Source organism: Enhydra lutris, unplaced genomic scaffold (assembly GCF_002288905.1).
Source record: "Enhydra lutris kenyoni isolate GAN:26980312 unplaced genomic scaffold, ASM228890v2 scaffoldscaffold39, whole genome shotgun sequence".
Taxonomy (NCBI): domain Eukaryota; kingdom Metazoa; phylum Chordata; class Mammalia; order Carnivora; family Mustelidae; genus Enhydra; species Enhydra lutris.
In genome coordinates this window covers 21,305,329-21,319,056 of record NW_019154123.1, presented here as the reverse complement: position 1 = coordinate 21,319,056, position 13,728 = coordinate 21,305,329, and the positions used below count along the sequence as shown (strand labels likewise).

The 13,728-nt window shown below is 37.4% G+C and overlaps 1 protein-coding gene across 1 annotated transcript in view; it reads left to right on the top strand.

Annotated features, from left to right (window-relative positions):
• LOC111155003 (phosphatidylinositol-4,5-bisphosphate 3-kinase catalytic subunit beta) overlaps nt 1-13,728 on the top strand; it is a 110,718-nt gene that overhangs the window by 22,028 nt on the left and 74,962 nt on the right. Inside the window, 3 exon segments of the mRNA XM_022514995.1 lie at nt 1,464-1,643; nt 4,716-4,886; nt 5,991-6,068. Coding sequence (XP_022370703.1) covers nt 1,464-1,643; nt 4,716-4,886; nt 5,991-6,068 — 429 coding nt within the window.

Sequence of the window (13,728 nt, the reverse complement as noted above, 5' to 3'; positions counted from 1 at the left end):
TTTATTTGACAGAGAGAGATCACAAGTAGACAGAGAGGCAGGCAAAGAGAGAGAGAGAGGGAAGCAGACTCCCTGCTGAGCAGAGAGCCCGATGCGGGACTCGATCCCAGGACCCTGAGATCATGACCTGAGCCGAAGGCAGCGGCTTAACCCACTGAGCCACCCAGGCGCCCTATTTATTTCCATTTTTAAAGAGTTTTATTGAGTAGCGCTGCTTTAGACAGTTACAACCATTTGTATTATGTTAAAAAAGTATCATATCTCTTTGTGAATCTATTTCTTAAAGTAGGTTACTTTTTAAGGTAGCTGAAGGTTTTGAGGTGGATAGTGCCAGGAAATTAAATAAGAAGCTATATTGCTCTTTAGGAGAAAGATGTAGAATTGCCAAAGTAAAATAGTGTGAGTGGGATAGAGAGGAGGTGACAGTTGGCAGCCGAAGGATACGAGGTCGTTGGTATCTTTTTGGGAAGTGAGTTAGGGGAGGAAAGTGGAGTTAAGTGACTTTTCAAATAACTCTGTGGATCCTGGCTCATATGCTTTGATGCATATAGCACCAACTCATATAGACCATTAGGAAAAAAAGGTAAAAATACTAGAGAAAAGGAACACCCAGTAAGTTTAGGTTTAAAAAGTTAAAATTTGAAGTACCTTGTGGAAAAGGGAGGTGACTTAACTTGGTGGAAATACTGCAGAAGCAACCTCTGGTCAGTAGAGAATTTTCTAACAGCCACAGTTGTGCAGAGTAGCAGTTGGCTGCTTTAGGAGATAGTGAATTTTCTTAAATCCTTGGTATGTGATCATATGGTGGGAAATTACTTTGCTAGATTATGAGAAGTTTCAGATGTTATTAAGTGATCTTTAATATCTATACATTTGGGATTTGTGATGAGAAGATTTGATATTCAGTTCTGACTATATCTTTATTTCTCATTAATGAAACCTTCTTTGTTTCTTTTTTACATGTTTATAAAATTGGACTGAATTGTTAATTTATAATTTAATTGGTATATTTGTTCATTTATAATTTAATTGGTATATAACATAAAATTCTTAGTATGGACTACGTTTGAACAACTACAGGATTTTTGGACCTTTTTAAAACAAAGATATTAAAAAATATAAAAGATATTTACTGAGAAATGTTTTTGATAAACTCTCTGGTGGTAAACGTTAGTTAAATATACACTTTAGTTAAATATGAATCTTATCTGTGGGATCTGTAGCACTTTGTATAGTGTAAGATGACTTGCAAATTATCAGAAATCTTAAGTTTGTTGTGGACATACTATATTTAGAAAATAAGAAAATGTACTGGAATGTTAATGTAAAGGATATACATATGTAACATATATATATGGACATACTATGTATGGCTATATACAATGTAGTAATAAGTATAAATGTAAAGAGAGTTTTTTCAGCACAAATATAAAATTGCTCCTTTTTTCTATCCCCCTTTTAAGGATGTGTTTAGCTTTCAAATATCTCCTAATATGAATCCTATCAAAATAAATGAACTGGCAATCCAAAAACGTTTGACTATTCATGGGAAAGAAGATGAAGTTAGTCCCTATGACTATGTGTTGCAAGTAAGTGGGAGAGTAGAATATGTGTTTGGTGATCAGCCACTCATTCAGTTCCAGGTATGTGTATTAACTATCACTTTTCCAAAGATATATGTGAGTGTGTGTGCGTGTGTGTATGTACGTGTGTTTTAATAATTTAAATTTCTGATAAAAATAAATTATTATAGTTAAGTATTTAGAACCTACAGAAAATTATACAAAATTAAGTAATAGAAATCCTAGCCACCTCTGAGGTGTAACTTGTTAAAATTTTGGCATGTTTTTGTTGTTTACTTGCAGTTATATATTTTTGGTATAATGATTATATTAATGTGTGTATCTAAATGTTTCCTTTCTACTTTTTTGGTTGTTTCAGTGTTACCATTTCCTGTGGCATAATGAACTTTTTTTTAAGATTTTATTTATTTATTTGCAAGAGAGGGAGAGAGCACTAGCAGTGGGGGCGGGCAGAGGAAGATGGAAAGGCAGACTCCCTGCTGAGCAGGAAGCCTGACATGGGGCTCATCCCAGGACCCTGGGATCATGACCTGAGCTGAAGGCAGATGCTTAACCGACTGAGCTACCCAGGCATTCCAGCATAATGAATTATTAATAAAACTTGCTAAAGCTGCCTACTGTTTTATCACGTAAACATAATAATTAGGTAGGAAATATTCTGGAGGAAATAAAATAGAAGATTTTTTGATTAGGGGCGCCTGGGTGGCTCAGTGGTTGAGTGTCTGCTTTTGGTTCAAGTCATGATCCCAGGGTTCTGGGATTGAGCCCCACATTAGGCTCCTTGCTTTGCAGGAAGCCTGCTTCTCCCTCTCCCACTCCCTGTGCTTGTGTTTTCTCTCTCTCTCTCTCTCTTTCTGCCAAATAAAATCTTCAAAAAAAAAAAAAGATTTTTTGATTAAATGGTCACTAATTAAATGGTAAGCTTATTTGTGATTATCAGTTAACAGGGTCTTATACATTTTCATTTTGAATTAGAAAACTTTTCAGTTCAGTCTAACATTTATATGTGTAATTGCCTTTCCCTCTGTTTTTTTGTTATTTCCATATATGGTAGGAATTTTTAAAGCATCAGGTCTGTTCATCCTCAAAAGCTTTCCTCCATCTTTGACATACCTATTTCCATGCAATCACAAGTTCCTTGAGGATAGTGCCCCAGATTGTTTTTGGAGTTAAATAGGGTTTAAATAAGGTAAATGAGGGACACCTGGGTGGCTCAGTCAGTTAAATGGCTGCCTGTCATGATCCTTGGCTCCTGGGATCCAGCCCTGTGTTAGGCTACCTCCTCGGCTGGGAGTCTGCTTCTCCTCCCCTGCTTGTGTGCTCTCTCTGTCTCTGTCAAATAAATAAATAAAATCTTAAATAAATAAATAAATAAATCTGCAGTGCAACACCTCTCCCCCACCATGATCTGGTCAAATAGGATCTTGGATGTGAATATCAGTTAACAAGGTCTTAATACATTTTCACATCCTTATACAATAGGATCTGATTACTCTTGTGATTTTTATTTTTTTGTTTTAAAGAGGGATAGAGGCATGCCAGATATTAAGTGATGGCTGTTGAAAAGCTGTGATTTTGGGGTGCCTCAGTGGCTCAGCCATTAAGCACCTCTCGCTCAGGTCATGATCCCAGTGTCCTGGGGTCAAGCCCCACATTGGGCTCCCTGCTCAGTGGGAAGCCTGCTTCTCCCTCTTCCACTCCCACTGCTTGTATTCTCTCTCTTGCTGTCTCTCTCCCTCTGTGTCAAATAAATAAATAAAATTCCCACCACCCAAAAAACCAACCAGGAGCTTTGATTTTTTTTTTTTAACTTAATTAGTGGAGGGTGTATTGTTTTGCCAAAACTAGGATTTATGGGGTTTTTTTGAGTTTGTGTTTTAGGATTTGTTATTATAAAGAAAAATAAAGAGTTGTATACATTTTTGTACAAGGTCTTGTGAGAGAGAAAGTATACCGTGTAGGTAAAGGAATGTGAAGGAAGTGGAATGATAAATATTTCATGTGTTTGATTGAATATATTTATCATAATATGTGATTTCTACTTACAGACCATTCTGGATTTTTTTTAATTTCAAAAAGTATTTTGTGGTTCTGAATTTAATGTAATATGATGAATCTATATAGGAAATTTATTCTTCTGAGGAATATATTAAGTTTCTTTCTATTCAGTTTGTTAGGCATCCCTAGTAATGTGAATAACCATCCCTTTCCTTATATGCCTTTGGAGAGTTGTCCTGGTCTCATGGAAACAGAAGAGAGTTTCAAGCTGAGATGGTCAAATGTTTTTGTAAGGGAGATAGTAATGGTTGTCTTCTGGAGCCCTGTTCTGTAAAGGTACTTGGTCGACCTCAGGGATCCATGGGAAGGTCTAAGATGACCACCTCAGGATGTGAAGAAATGGCCACATGTGTACTGCATGTCTACTTTTCCTGACTGACTGATCAGAGCTTACACTGTGATATCACAGTCTTTACCAGTACGTGTGTCAAGTCCCACCCTTGGGACGGTGAGCCACTTGGTCAAAATGTCAGGTATTAAGTGCAAAGAGAAGACAAAACATCGAGCCTGAGGTACATATTTCTTAAAGGTTTAGCCAAAAAAAAAAGAGGGAGAGAGAGAGAGAAACAGATTTAAGATGCCAGGTATGTAACTTAGCTCTTCTTTTAGTTCTTTCATCTGTTAAAGGGAAGAAAATCTCTCTTACCAGGGTTGTTAGGAAAATTAGTTAGTTCTCCGGGTGCCCGGGTGGCTCAGTCGGTTAAGTGTCTGCCTTCAGCTCAGGTCGTGATCCCGGGGTCTTGGGATCAAGCCACATGTTGGCCTCCCTGCTCAGCCGGGAGCCTGCTTATCCCTCTGCCTCTGCCACTCCCCCTGCTTGTGGTCTCTCTGTCTCTCTCAAAGAAATAAATAAAATCTTAAAAAAAAAAAAAAGTAGCTAGATCTTAGGTACTTAGGTGTTCAATTAATGGTAGCTATTTTATGTTGTGATTTTAATTTCTCATATTCTTAACATTAGTTGTTAAGATATATTTTCATAGTGCATTGGTATAGTGATGTTCATTTAATATTATTCTTCTGTCAGTTTAAGTTTTTGCTTGAAAATCTTTACCTTATTCTTTGTTGCCACTGTAGTATATTCGGAACTGTGTAATGAACAGGACCTTGCCCCATTTTATGCTTGTGGAATGTTGCAAGATCAAGAAGATGTATGAGCAGGAAATGATTGCCATAGAGGCTGCCATAAATCGAAATTCATCAAACCTTCCTCTTCCTTTACCACCAAAGAAAATGCGAATTATTTCTGTAAGTTTCACGTGTGAACCTTTGGTAACCCCCAAAAGCATATAATTTTGTTAGGTTGTGTGCTTAAGCCTCACATATTTTCTCTGCTCACTTCTCATTCTGTGAAAACCAGTGCACATTAGCCGAAGATCCATTACCATTTATTGGTAATTATCTATTACTATTCTTTTTCCTCAGCTCAAGGAAATGTAAATATGTGATTTCTGGTTTTGGCATTCTTTTGGTATCACAGAAAAATGACACCAAATTAGAAATTTCTTGAGAGTTCAGGTGAACATAAACTTCAGTGAGCAATTTGAGACGTTCTAGTAAAAAAGATGTTCAGAAATAGTTGATGTTCTTGTGTATTTAATTTATGTCAGCTTAGCTTATGCTAGCATTTTTGGTATAACTTGCCTTTTTTTTTTTTTTTTAAGATTTTATTTATTTATTTGTCAGAGAGAGAGAGGGAGAGAGAGAGCAAGCACAGGCAGACAGAATGGCAGGCAGAGGCAGAGGGAGAAGCAGGCTCCCTGATGAGCAAGGAGCCCGATGTGGGACTCCATCCCAGGACACTGGGATCATGACCTGAGCCGAAGGCAGCTGCTTAACCAACTGAGCCACCCAGGCGTCCCTAACTTGCCTTCTTATTGAATACTTTTAGAATTTAAATATATCAAAGATACCATTTTTTCCCCAGAATGTAATATATTTATATAAAGCAATTCCTATGTTTCTGTTTATTGATTGGAATAGTTAACATTTTTTAATAGTTACTCATTTTTAACAAGTTGTATGTTTAATCTCTCCTTGATGATTAAGATATTAGCTCTGTATTAATTTAAGTGGTCAATTCTTAATTCATCCAAAGCTTTAATAGTATTTGTTTATGGTGTTTAGTTTAGTGAACCTCTTGGCAGTATTGGAATGCTGCCTGTATTTTGCTGGAAGAACTAAGTGGTAGTGGTTGTGATGCTTCATTTAGTATATGGGATTTTCAGCTGTTAGTTTGAAGGTCTATTTTCATTATATTGCCAGTGGACATGAGAACAGATAAGATGATTTCATTGCTAGCATAGAATATTTATGTCTTTAATTAAAATACTCTATTTCATTCTTTTGCAGCATGTTTGGGAAAATAACAACCCTTTCCAGATTGTCTTGGTTAAGGGAAATAAACTTAACACAGAAGAAAGTGTAAAAGTGAGTACTTGTTAAGATTCAAGTTTTTTTAAATCTGTTCCATTGTTATTATTATTTTTAAAAGATTTATTTATTTGCTTTAGAGAGAGAAAGAACCCTGGTGCACTAGAGCAGGGGGAGGGGCGGAGGGAGAGGGAGAGAAGCTGACCCCATGCTGAGCCTGGAGCCAAATGTGGCCTGATCCCAGGACTCAAGACCATAACCTGAGTGGAAACCAAGAGGTGGCCACTCAACCGAGTCACCCACGTGCCCCTATCTACTCCATTATTTGAATAAGTCACTGATACGCTTAATGAATGTCACACTGGAGATTAAATTTTCCCTATATTGGTCAGTTACCCAAGACAGAATATTATGACTTAAAGTTAGACAAGAATTTTTTTTTTTAAATCTCTTTTTTAAAGATTTTATTTATTTATTTGACAGAGAGATCACAAGTAGGCAGAGTGGCAGGCAGAGACAGAGGGGGAAGCAGGCTCCCCGCTGAGCAGAGAGCCCGACGCGGGGCTCAATCCCAGGACCCTGAGATCATGACCCGAGCCGAAGGCAGAGGCTCAACCGACTAAGCCACCCAGGCACCCCAAGAATTTTTGTTTTTAAAGTATTCTTTGAATAGTTGGAGATGTACTGGATATAGTAACATTTTTCTGTATGTAATGTGTAAAAGAACTTGCTTTAGATCAGGAATTCAGCAAATACAATTTAAGCCAAAACTATAGGTCATAGGTTCCTATGCAAGCTCAACCTCCTTTGTCAGCCTTGTTTAGAGCTGCACTCGGCCTCCTTTCTCAGACCTTTCCTTTTCTTTTAAACTTGCTGAACACAGAGAAAATGCAGTATCATTTTTTGGAAGGAAATAGATGACTACATTATGGACCACAAGTTGTTAACTCATGGAAATTTATTACATAACCCCATACAATAAAGTAAAGATTTAACAAGGCATTTTGTCTCAAAGTGTAAAGCAGTTTTCCCCAGTTGTGCTTGGCAGGAAATTAAGTGAATAGTTTTGTGATCCAAGAAAGAGATTCCTTAGTTTGAGATATTTGCTGGCTTGAGGATATATTCAGGAGCACCTTGCCAAAGATTATCAGTGGCTTGCTTTTATAAGTGGACTTTAAAGATTCTTTGGTTAGCTGTCTTTAAAATAGGGATTTTTTTTTTTTTTTTGCTCTTATTTCCTCAGTTAGTATGCTAATGGCCAATTCTATTTTTTATTTAATTTAAACTTTCCTTACTAATTTTTGTCTACTTGCAGAAGTACAACATGTTTGTTGGGACAGTAAAATAGTCCAAACACCATTAAAGAAAAAAGTTACTGATCTTTTTTCCATTATAAATTGGCTTGAGAAGCTTTCCTCTTACCAATTTTCTGAATAAGCTTATATAGGATTGGTATTATTTCTTCCTTAAATGTTTGGTACGATTTACTCCAAGTCATCTGACCCTGGAGTTTTCTTTGTGGGGAAGTTTTTTTCCCTAAAGATATTATTTATTTGAGAGAGAGAACGCATGAGCATGAGCAGGGGAGAGGGGTAGAAGGAGAGGGAGAAGCTGACTCCACTGAGCAGGAAGCCTGTTGTGGGTCTGGATCCCAGGACCGTGGTATCATGACCTGAGCCCAAGGCAGATGCTTAACTGATGGAGCCACCAGGTGCCCCGTGTGGGAAGGTTTTTATTAAGAAATTTAATTTCTTTTTTTTTTCTTAAAGATTCATTTATTTATTTGAGAGAGAGGCAGAGTGAGCTAGTGTGGGGGGAAGGGGCAGAGGGGAGGGAGAGAGAGAATTTCAGACTCCCCATTGAGCGCAGAGCCTGATGCAGCACAACTTTCAGATCATGACCTGAGCTGAAAGGAAGAGTCAGGCTTAACAGACTGAGCCACCCAGGCACCCCTAGGAATTTAAGTTCTTTAATGGATATATGGATAGTCAGGTTTTCTATTTCTTTATGTCAGTTTTGATAATTTTTGTCCTTTGAAGAATTTAAGTTGTTACATTTTTGGCATTAAGTTTATAATAGCCTCTTACATTATTTTTCCATTACTGTTTGACAAATTACCACAAACATAGCAGCTTGAATGCCTATTTGTTAGCTTGCATTTCTCTTGGTCAGAAGTCTGGGCATGGTGTGGCTGGATTTTCTGCTTATGTTTTTGCAAGTTTGAAATCCAGTGTTAGTTGGGTTGTTTTTGTTCCTAAAGGCTCTAGGGAAGAAGTTGCTTCCAAGGGGATTCAAGTTATTGGCCAAATTCAGTTCCTTGAAGTTGTAGAACTAAGGTTCTCATTTTCTTGCTGGGTCTTGGTAGGGGATTGACTGGGGATTACTCTCAGTTACTAGAGGCGTCTTTCAAGGCTGGTTTTGTGGCTCTCTTTATTTCTAACTCTATAGAAATGGAGAATTTCTCAAGCATCAAATCCTTCTCAGTCTTTGAATTTCTTGCCAAGAAGAACCTGGTCCCTTTTTAGAGACTCACCAATGGATCAGGCCCATGAAAGTTAGTCTCCCTTCCTTGAAGTCATCTGTGTTAAGTAGTATAACCTAATCATAGGAGTGAAATCCATTATATTTAGAGTCCCAGAGATCTTAAAGGGCACATGAATGTCTTGACCCTGTGAATGTGCTTAGAATTCTGGAGCATATTCCTTCCTGATTGGTCCTTTCTTAGCCTTGTAGTGTTTCACTTTTCAGGTATGCATCTTTTTTTTTTTTTTAAGGTTTTATTTATTTATTTGACAGATAGAGATCACAAGTAGACAGAGAGGCAGGCAGAGAGAGGGGGGTGGGGGAAGCAGGCTCCCGCTGAGCAGAGAGCCCGATGCGGGGTTCGATCCTAGGACCCTGGAATCATGACCTGAGCTGAAGACAGAGGCTTTAACCCACTGAGCCACCTAGGCGCCCCCTCAGGTATGCATCTTAATATTTAGGAGAAGCCTGAACTCAGTGCTGTCCCAAATCTAGAAGATGACATTAGTGCACACAGAACTCAAGAAGCCCTCTAGTTATAGCTCTAGTGGGAAGGAGGGCTTCTAACCCTCAGAGAGAGCAAGAATTTCTCTGCTTTTTCCCTCTGTTGTTTCCTGTTCTTTGTTCTCATTTGTTTCAGTTTCTAAGAAGTCCTGTGGCAGCAGTAGCAGTGGTGGCAGTGGCAGCAGCAACAACAATGGGGACAGGCCTAAAGTGCAAAGTTGAACCTTCTCTGATTAGAGGAGTTGTACAGAGAATGGGGCAAATCCTCACAGGCTTTTTTTTTTTTTCTTTTTCTTCTGTTTGGCATAGTTGCAGGAAGTGTGGGTGAATAAAGCTTTAGCTTTCTGGCTGGGTGATAAAAAAGGGGATCCCTAGGCAACCAAAAAATAATTGGATGATTGAAGAGTGGGAAGAGCTTGGGAATGCAGCTCTTTAAAGTTATTTATGCTTTTAAGTTTATTCCTGAGCTGTACTTATGCGGATCTGAATCTTAACTGCCTACATAATTCGAAGACTGAACTGTAGCATATGTTCCCACCAGGTCTCACTCTGGTCACTGTATGCTGCACACAAAGGACAGATCCAAGCACTATGCAAAGGATTTTGAAAACTGAACTGATATTAGAACCATAGCTTCACGGAGCTTGTTTCACCTTGTAGTCTGAACTTAACCATTGTTTCCTAAAACATCAGTTTTCTCTGTAGGATATAAACAAAACCCAGAGTCTTAAAACATAGTGGTCATAATGGTCTATGCAATTTAAAATTAATTGGCATCATAAAGAACCAGGGAAATATCAAGTTGTATGGATAATGATAATCAACAGGTATCAGTGCTCAGATGACATATGTTGTTAGTTAGAATAATGCTCCAAGTAAGGGCAAACACACTTGAAAGGGATGGAAAAATAGAAAGTTTCAGCCAAGAAACAGAAGATGTAATAGAAGACATATGGAAAATTTAGAACTGAAAAATACAATAACTTACCATTTAAAAACTCATTGAATGAGGTGCCTAGGTGGCTCAGTTGTTAAGTGTCTGCCTTCTGCTCAGGTCCTGGGATTGAGCCCCGCATTGGGCTCCCTGCTCAGTGGAAGCCTCTCTTCTCCCACTCCCCCTGCTTGTGTTCCCTCTCTTGTTGTGTGTCTCTGTCAAATAAATAAATAAAATCTTAAAAACAACAACTCATGGAATGGATTCAGTAGTGAAATGGTAATGAGAAAGGAAAGAGTCCATGAATTTTAAGATTAATAAAAATAATTTCCAATTTGAACAAAATGGAGAAAAATGATTGAGGGAGAAAAAACTCCTTATAGCTTTGGATACCTGTGTAACAATATCAGAAGGTTGAACATTTGTGTAATCTGACTTCTAGAAAGAAAAAGAGTACAGTTCAGAAAAACTATTTAAACAAATTATTATTGGGAGCTTTCCAAAGTGGGCAAAAGACATAAGTATAACAGATTAAAGAAGCTCAGTGAACCACAAATAGGATAAACCCAGAGAATTTCAAGCTCACGTACATCTGATAGCACACTTAGTAGTCAAAAATCGTAACACCTCATAGCCTACTTATGTGGGTCTCAGCACACCTAAACTGTTAAAAGTTAAAAATAACCTGAGGAAAGAAGGAAACTCTCAATCTTTTTCTGTTATTAGTGCCTGACACACTAAATAAGTATTTGTGTTATGAATTAATACATTTTAATGTAACTATCTCTAACATCTTTATATTCTTAGTTAAAGGTAGCATAACACTCCTCCCAAAAGCCAGAACAAATCTGTCTCTTTATAAAGTGATACCCTTCATGAAACCATGGGAATTTCAACCTATTCATCCCACTGACCTTTTTCTGTGTCTAATATCTAAAGGTAGAAAGTAGTGGATTTTGGCCATTATTTCTGAATAAGAAGGAAATTAGGTATAATGTTGGGAAAAAGTTTCATGTATTGTAACACAAAAACATTTTTAATTGTTGAATTCAGGAGTTCTGTGTGTAGCTTTGGCATATTCTTGCTGTAGCACAGTGAAAGTTTCTTTGCATGATAAAGCCTGCTTTCCCTTGTTCTTCAAATGTTGTGGGCCTTGTGAAAAAAGATCTCTTTGGAAGTTTACTAAAGTTGGACAATAAAACACGACTGTGTGAAGCATGATGGTGCTTTAAAATTTTTTACTTTTCAGAGTCTGAAGATGATTCAGACCAAGCATCAGGAAATGGGACAATTTTGACAAAATTCCATGTGATGCAAGTTCAGAGTATAGTTTTTCTTACTGATTTTTCTGAAAACAGCAACTTCTCTTTAATTCTGCTACCATGGGAAATTCTAAGTTCAGAAAACAGTTTTTCCCCCATGTTATTTTAAATGTAGATCACTTTTAATACTCTTTTTTAAACCATGTATCAACTTGAATTATTTTAGGGTTTTGTTTTTTTTTTTTATTGTTACCACCCATGCCTTGGTTGGAGTCTTTTTTTATTTTTATTCTTTTGTAGATCACATCCTTTGCTGTTGCTGTTTATAGCTAGTATAGAACTTTTGGAGTTCATTATACTTAAGTTTTTTTGAACTTTGTAGCCACCTGATCCATACTTTTACTTCATTCCTTATATCTGAATTCTTATAGAAGTTGGTTGATGGAATTACAGTTAGCATTTTTTGTTTTGGTTCTTTAAATGCTAGTATTTTTTGAGTACTTCTGGAATAGACTCTATATGTTCTTATTCTCAAAAATTGTCAAAAACCAAGGGATGCTAACATTTTCGAGTTTAGCAGTTTATTATAAGTAGCTTGTTTTTGTTACAAAAACATTGAAAAATATTCATTTCTTTAAACTTGTAATTTTTCTGAATAAACTATTCCGAATGCAAAGGGTGGTAAATTCATCTTTCAGGGTTACCAAGAGTAAAAACTGAATAGCACTTTTATCCTGAAATTCATTCTATCCTATCATACAAAAGGTGCAGAATGTGTCTTATGGATATTTTATTTTATTTATGATATACCAAATCTCACTTTACAAATGTTTGAGCTAAGTGTATGCGTGTTCGTTCCTCCTGTCTCTTTGCCTCTCTCTCTCACAACACATACACAGTGTCCGTATACAAAATTTTGACTTTTTAGAAAATAATTGAGGATATTTAATAGTCAAAAAAGTCAGGAGCAAGATTCACAGAGAGTATGTATATGGTAAGATCCTCCGTAAGTGCTTGATGTTAAACTACAGATTTTGCTTTCTTACAATAGAGCTAGTGGTCAAAGCAAAGAAAACATTGTCAGTTGTATTCAGAATTTCCTTAGATAAACAAATTAGTTATTCACGTGTCTAGAACTCATTTTCATACTGCTATAAATTGAGAGATGTTAGTGGTTCCTTCTGAAGGAGACACAAGAGGAGATAGAGTGGATACCAACACCCATGCCAGCATCACTACAGTAGATAAAATAATGTTTCACATAATCTTTTCTTCTTTAAAAAATTTTCAATTTAAATTCAATATAATTAACATACAGTATATTATTAGTTTCAGAGGTAGAATTTAAAAATTCATTCAGTCTTTTAAAAAAAAAGATTTGTTATTTTAAAGAGAAAGCGTGGGTGGGGCTAAGGGGAGAGAGACTCCCAAGTAGACTTTTCACTGAGCATGTCAGTTGAAGCAGGGCTCCATCTCATGACCGTGAGATTATGACCTGAGCCAGAACCAAGAGTTGGATTTAACTGACTGAGCCACCCAGGAGCCTCTCACATGTCTTTCCTTTGTAGAATCTTTTCACTGGCTAAACTTAAAATATAATATTGACAGTATAATAGGAAAAGTCCTTTTTTCCTTAAGTTTATTAATTTATTTTGAGAGAGAGAATGCAGGCAGGGAGGGGCAGAGGAAGAGAGAGTCTTAAGCAGACAGCTTACTGAGCACAGAGCCCAGGTCTCTAAGAGATGACCTGAGCTGAAACCAGGATTCAGAGGCATAACCAACTGTGCCATCCAGGCACCCCAGGGAAATTCTGTAAGAGACCAAAGTAATTCAGTTTGGGTGTTACACTCAACCATGTGATGGTTTATCTTTAATTGAATGGTAATATTTGAACTTCCCAAAGAAAAAAATATATTGTGTATCTTTCAGGAAATTCTGTATGCATATTTTTACCTCAGACTGGGTTTTGGGTAAGATTGAGGCAGCAGAGACTTCGTTGTGGCCATTTAATGTCAGGTGAGCCTAGAGTAGAATTAAAGTAGTCTCAGGAACATGAAGTACCTGGGGCTCCTGGGTGGCTCAGTGGGTTAAAGCCTCTGCCTTCGGCTCAGGTCATGATCCCGGGGTCCTGGAATCGAGCCCTGTATCGGGCTCTCTGCTCAGCAGGGAGCATGCTTCCTTCCTCTCTCTTTGCCTGCTTCTCTGCCTACTTGTGATCTCTGTCAAATAAATAATAGAATCTTTAAAAAAAAAAAAAAAGGGAACATGAAGTTCCTAAGGGGAGGATCATGTGATAATAGATGACAGCCCCCGCCTTACCCCTCATATATCTTTTTTTTTTTTTTTTTTAAGATTTTATTTATTTATTTGACAGAGATCACAAGTAGGCAGAGAGGCAGGCAGAAAGAGGAGGAAGCAGGCTCGCTGCTGAATAGAGAGCCCGATGCGGGGCTCGATTCCAGGACCCTGGGATCATGACCTGAGCTGAAGGCAG